At 35.2% G+C, this 7221-nt stretch overlaps 1 protein-coding gene across 1 annotated transcript in view; it reads right to left on the bottom strand.

The window, feature by feature from the left end:
- The window catches only part of LOC117121591 (hyalin-like), a gene marked incomplete at its 3' end in the record, with an annotated part of 21982 nt that extends 15582 nt beyond the window's left edge, over positions 1-6400 (bottom strand). The window contains exons 1-2 of the mRNA XM_033266826.1: positions 6225-6400; positions 4500-4613 (exon numbers count right to left, since the gene is read on the bottom strand). Of these exons, the coding sequence (XP_033122717.1) occupies positions 4500-4613; positions 6225-6303 (193 nt within the window). The remainder of the gene's footprint in view (positions 1-4499; positions 4614-6224) is intronic.
- Between the last annotated feature and the right edge of the window lie 821 nt (positions 6401-7221).

The raw sequence follows: 7221 nt of genomic DNA on the forward strand, positions 1-7221 counted from the left end.
GAATTTGAACAGACACTGAAAATTTGCTTTCTTTGGAGAAATATTATAGTTGAGCCCGAGCGAGGGCGGCACCATCTTTGTTGTTGTTATTGTAAAGCTACGTGATCGCAACGCGAGGGGATTTCAGGCAAATCAGGAACTATCGCATGTGGCCAGCAAAACATGTTAATTTCTCCTTCCAGAAGCTAAGCTTGGTGTCTCTTTTGTTTAACACACCGAAGATATATCAAACCTGCGTATATAATCGTTTTTATTCGTTTCACTTTATCGTGAGTTACAAAAAACACGTTTTTAGTGGGGTAAATATTTCAAGTCGGCGATTTAGCCTGACCCTAGGCTGACTAAAAAAATCGGCTTGCGGAGGTATCATTTTAGTCGAGGTTCACGTCATTTAGTCGTAGTGCTAGTCCAAGTTCGTTTTAAGAATACGAAATGACGTAATTTTAAAGTTTTAGCTCGACTTAAGTTCGTTTTAAGAATACCGGGGTTAATAAAAACTTAGCACCTAATTCATTATTTGGTCACCTGTTTCTTATTTGTAGCCTGCGATACAAGCCTACATTAATAGAATATCTCAGCTTCAGAAGTTCGGAGATTTAAATTGAACGCAACTCCAGCAAACCATGACTTTATGATGGCACACATAAGGATCGCAAACATCGATAAAAACCCGGCTGCCGTCTCAACTTTCACTGGCCTTTGGCTGAATGTTTGTAAGAAATATACCAACCGGTAACGAAACCTGTCGCCGTCTACCTAGAGTAAATGGTGCCACCAAACGAAGCTAAACTTTTGCGACTTAATCCACCAAATGCAGATAAAGTTTTGCGACGTAATCACCTGATTGTGGATTGTGTGGTTAGTAAATTCCATAGCCATACTGTCCATAGCGCACGCTAAAATGTGCTGATAGAGCAATTTGGGGAAATTTACTCTCCTTTTTTCCATCCCAAACAAAATATTATTAATAAATCAACATGGTCCATCTCAGTCATCATAGCCAGTCACAAAATTAGGCTAGGAAGTTTGTTTTCAACAGCAGACACACACTACAGAACGGAATGCGTCAAAACGAGTGTTTGTTAATTTTTAGTCATAAAGAATCTTGAAACTTCGTAAAATAACTGACTTTTTTTCGTCCGCTTGCAAAAAAGAAAACGACAGATACCTAGTCCTTTAAGGTGGGTTATTGATTTCAAAATCAAAATAGCCTAGCCTAGATCTTCACTAGCTAGGTTCGCTCCTAGTTCATTTAGAGACAGGATTATACCCCGACGACAACAAACTAGTGTAGGCCTAGGCCTAAGAACAGTAGGACGTACTACAGGAACTAGGCCCAGGCTTTTGTAGTAAAAGTTGAAGTGCATGTACAGTATGTGCCATAGGCCTATATTAAAAAAATATACATTTTGTTAATTATTATATGTTGGCCTGGGACCTAGGCAGGCATGCCAGCTTTACCGTCGAAAGTCCTGGGATTCGACGATGACATCAGTGCACGTTTACAAACACCATTGATTAGAATGACAACAGACGTGCTGAATTTCGTTTTTTTTTTTTTGGAAAGATAGAATTTATCGAACATATATCTATATCGTTGGGAGCCGCACGTCCTTCAGGCGACAGGAGATTTTTCGATTTTTTGACTCCTGAACCATCATGCCAAATGAATAAAATAAAAATAAAATATAAATACAAGATTAATATTGTAGAAATTGTATTTCTAAAGATGCATATACAGTAATTCATATTTCATTTGGTAGACAATAAATATTCAGTAAGATATACTAAAAAACAATTATTAATTCTGAAATGTGCATCAAATCTCAGCTATTATTAATCAGTATGATTACGTTAAAAGTCTTTAAATAATAATTTCGAATTAGGCCTAGTACTGTATATAACAAATAATTGTAAAGTTTAGGTTCTCATGAAGTCAGATGACTTATTGAATATGATGCTATATTTTGGGCTCTGATTTATTTTAACGATGGCCCTGTCAGTAAATGACAATATTTGTGCTTTTTTTTTAGCCATGTAGTAAAATAGTACTATTATTTTCAGTGAACAAAATGAGAGTCAAGAAGAAGTTGTAGAAGAAGAAGAATAGGAAGAGGAGGAAGAAGAATAGCTTTTTTTTTTGTTTTATAATAATAAATGTGTTGAGTATATTGATTATGCATGAGGTTTTTTTATATCTTTCGGTGTGATTTATACATTCTAATTCTCAGAAAATTTTTCTAATTTTATTATATTATTACCTTTTTATTACATTGATCTTTTTCAAAACATAACTGCATAACATTATACAGTATAGACCCATTAAACACAAAAACCTCTCTGGCTTCAGGGGATTCGTCCCCGACCCCATCGTGGCCATTAGGCAGGCCCCTGGACCCCACGCCAAGACAACCAACCCCCCCCCCCCTTGAAATGACCTGGCTACGGGCCTGGGTTAAGTATTATATTATACACGTTTGTTATTATATTATGTTTAGTATTGTATTATTTACGTTTGTTATTATATTATGTATGTTTAGTATTATGTTATTTACATCTATTATTACATTATGTATGTTGTTATTATTATGTCGTTCATTTATTATTATATTATAATTATGTACATTCATTATTATTTTGTTTAATTCACTATTTTATTATCTCCTTCCTTATTATATTATACACATTCACTATTATTCTATTGCAGTTCACTTGTATGGCAGTTGAGTAGCATGAGTATATTATGGCAGTTGAATAGTATATTATGGCTGTTCATTATGTTGTTATACTATAACTGCTTATATTTCCTGTACAGAGGATTGTGGGCTGGCTGTTAGTAGGGTTAGTAGCCCCTGGAAGCTCTGGCGCATATAGCCTTTTTTAATTTAAAATAGAATTGGGCCCAGAGAGGGACTTTTACAGAATGAGAGTGTAGACCGCCTTAGCCCCATGGTTGGGGCTTAGGTAAGAAAATTTATGATTATGGCACCTCTAGTTGGTCGGAAATGGCACTCTAAGACTGAATTTGAATATAATTTTAATTTTTTTTTTCCACTTTTAAATTTCGAAAAAAAAAAATATACGGATGGTGGGATGGCTGGGCCCCTTGAATCTGCCACTGAAATACTCATCATAAAAAAGTTTTTAAAATTATCCTTTTAGTCATAATTATGCCCGCGTATGTATTTCGTGCAAACTAACCTTTATAAAAATAATGATTTATTATCTACTGATTAGCTTGTAACGTATTCAAAATTCGAACCATGAAAAACAAATAAGATAAATTTAAAAAAATCATTAATTTAGTCTTTTTGCATGTACAGTACTTTTAAAATCAATCAAGAGGTTTTTGCTTTTCTCCTTTTTTTAAAGTTCACTTTTGTGTAAGTAATATTGCGACTACACAAGTTAGCATTTTGATTTCAAAAACATAAGGGTGATTTACTTAATTTATCATTATCAGTGGCGGCTCCAGGAAAGCAAATTAGAGGGGGGACAGGAAGAGACTTGCACAATTTTGGAAAGTAGATCACCTCAGCCCCACCATGGTTGGGGCTGAGGAAAGAAAATTTATGATTATACACCTCTGATTGCCGGAAATGGAACTCTCAGACCTAAATTCTAATTATAATTGGTGATCTGCTTCTCAAGCGGATCACCTCTTGTTAATGTCAGATCTATTTGTATTCTACCTTTCCTTCCATTTCTGTTCGCACGATATCTCAAAATTGCCACGAGCTACGCACAATCGCACTTCAACGAACATTTGGCTTGGGTATCATAAAGGTTCCTTTGCTTAAAAAAGCATAGGAACCAAAAAATATAGTTTAGAATTCAGAGACATTTAAAAAGCCCTACATTTAAATTTTGCCTGATTATTGGATTTTATCAAGATCCATGGGTTTCTCATACTGAAGAAAATGATCTGATTTGATATACTGAACTTTTTGAGGAGAAATAGTATTTGACTAAAATTAAAATTTAGATTCTATGAAACCTAATTAAAGTAATGAAAAGAGTACTGTACACCAAGTAAGCCTATAGACTTAGCCTTACTTCCTAGGCCTTGCAGGTGATCAAAGGGCCAACCTCTCTCAAAACCATCCGTGTCGTAAATCACATACTGTAGTAACGTTATGGGTGGGGCCTCGAGAATAATCGTAACAGGGCAAAAATCATTTAAACGTGATATCTATAATACTTTCATTCCCCAGGAATTAACAAACAATGAGATGGTTGAAGTTTATTGCCCGCTTTTTAACCAATCAGATACTTAGAATTATGTATGCGGTTTATAAAAATAAATACATATACTGAACTTTTTTTGCAAGGTGCAAAACTATAGACGGAGCTAGAGCCTCAATGACTCTGAATACTTCTTACACCATAAATTAGTTGTTATACTGTCTAAAGTAAATTACTTCAACATTTATTTCCATGTCACTGCCCCTGACTGCCAGAGGTGATGGATGCTATGAAACTGCAATTGGGATACTTACTTGTTTGAGAACATGTACTAGAAATACCATCAACAGCAAAATCAGCAGAATAATCACTACTGGGACTATCAGTTGAAGACTGACTTGCCGACTTGCCCATTGAAACAACTGCTGCTGTTATATAAAAATAATATTTTCAAACATTTTTTTACAAATTGAGAAATACAAATGAATTAAATAAATGGCTACTTTTGATAACAGGAAATTAATAAACAAAGAAAAATGTCTCGTTTATAAAAATTTAAACCCAAACCAAACCACATGTTTTCATCCTATTTTTATTTTGGAAATCCAAGCTCTTTTAGTAAACTAGCTAAAAAATACACATTGAAAATTAACAATGGTGTAGACATGGTGAATCCCAACATAATCAGTGAGTACGGCATTAGCACACTTTATGATAGGGCTTTTGAAACCAATGACACTCAAAGGTTCTCAAAATGATTGGTGACACCAAAGCATACAACTTGTTATTAAATTTTGTATGTCAATAACTCAAAATACACTTTAATTATTATTTGAAAAAAGCAAGTTTATAATAGGAAATTTTTCATGGCTTTTTTAGGCAGTTAACAGTTTATATTAAAGAAGTGAGTTTCGGCATAGGGCTGTGGCAGAAAATAAATGTTTGACATTAGTGGAGGAGCTACAGTAACTCTTTGAGCCATAAATATTTTAAGAATTTTTCAGATGTCACTGACCTGAATTATAAAATTTTTATTACAATAGATCTGTAGGTGTATGCAAGGCCGCCAGGCCCTAAGAGTGGAGTGTTACTACGCTTTCATTAAGGCATACACGTCAATGCTCACGCATTTGGCGTGAGACTCCCCCATTTGCAATTTATTTCATGCTCTCATAAATGTAATATTGCATATAAAAAAAAAATGTGTGTATATTTTGTTATTCTTTTGCTAAATATGTATCTATCATTAAAGTGCTTAAAATAGGATGGTTTTGTCGTTACACATTCAAACACAAGTAAATGGTGGCACACCACACCCTGGTTGAGGTGGTAATTGGCTTTCTATTTCAACCTTCTCGAAAATAAATTTTGATAAGGGTCAGTAAATATTTGAAAATCTATTTTTTTTTTTTTAGATTACATTAAAACTTCCTGTAGCAAAACAGAATATGTTGTTCTTTTACAAGGCACTGTCAGTATCGTCGGATAAGATAACAGAACACACTACCAACCGCTACACGCTAGGTTATGCGAGTGTGACAGGTTCATGGATGGCAGAAACATGTATTCTCTGGAAAATAATGCGGATTCTTAACCTATTTTCAGCTGTAAAAATACTAGCCTAAAGAATGTATTTCTGAGCATCTAGAAGATCTTTCCTGAGGGGGGGGGGGCATACCTACAACCCCTAGGGGAGGGGTTTTTAAAATAAAATCTCCCGCCTGCAAATTGGTCTAATTTGGCATCTATGTTTAAAAAAAGGGCCAGGATATAGGCCTATGAAATGCTATACTGGCCCAGGCTAGCTACTGTATGCTTAGGATGGTTCGCGGCCGAAACGGATGGCATTCTCCATACCGTACCTCGGCCATGCTAAGGCTAGCCACCCGTACAGAGTTAGCTAGGGTAGGGCTAGTTAGGGCCTTCCATGGGAAGTAACAAACTAGGCCCTAGCTTAGGCTAGGTAGGCCTATAATACCTAGTCCTAGTAGTAGTAGTAGTATCCTAGTTAGTAGTATGCGCGCAACTGATTAACTTACATTGTTGGGTTAAAGAGATGGACAATTTGCTTAATAGTAGTAACAACAACAGTGATAATCTTTCGTAGAAAATCTCCATATTATCAGGTTCATCAAATATAGGCCTATATCAAACTAAATGCATAATATTATAAACCAGACTCACTCTATCTGTTCAGGTTTAGGAACAGTTATCTCTGTTCTCTCTACCAGCTACCTTTGATTGTTTATTTTTTGTTTCCGGGTGTAGCGCCCTCTAAATTTCAGCAGTATTAACAAGGTACAGTAAAACCCGGTAAACAAAGATCTATAACTAATCACTATGATCTTTGGTAATAATAATAATTTGGATCTACACTTTTTCATCTGTGGCACACTGTAGTACGTCCAGAATATTCAATGAAAAACAAAGTAAACAGAGGGAACTTAAAGTAAATATCACCGACAGGCGGACAGCTGCGGCGGAAAAGTCCTTGGTTAACAGCCGAGTGATGGGGGTGGGGGGAGGGAGGAGTGGAGACATAGAAATACTTTTGGAGTTAATACCGTATTTCCAGGAAATTAAATGATAACATAGACATGGACATAGACGTAGACATAAATAGCTTTATTCGTCATGATTTTAAAATATAATCTCATGAAAATTGTTTTCCTTAAGGCAGCGGACAAAATTCAAGAATGAATTTAAAACTTGACCACAAGCAAAAGATAGGCTTACATCTAAAATAGGCCTATACAATATTAAAAATATATAAACAACTAAAAAGATGATGACATAACTGCACAAACTCGCTAAAATCCTTACTTATATCAATGCCTAATTGAATTATCAATGCCCAATTAATTTGCCAATAAAAATAATGACAATGATGATAATATAGGCCTACCAAAATTTTGGGAAAACGCCGACGTTTTGCAATTAATTGCGTAAGAAATGATAATCCAATTCAGCTTTATGAAACGTAGGGATAACCTCTCATACTTCCTCAGCAAACAAATAGGCAGGTCTTCCAATCCT

Source organism: Anneissia japonica, unplaced genomic scaffold, assembly GCF_011630105.1.
Source record: "Anneissia japonica isolate Jap-2015-1 unplaced genomic scaffold, ASM1163010v1 scaffold285027_len36607_cov111, whole genome shotgun sequence".
Classification (NCBI taxonomy): domain Eukaryota; kingdom Metazoa; phylum Echinodermata; class Crinoidea; order Comatulida; family Comatulidae; genus Anneissia; species Anneissia japonica.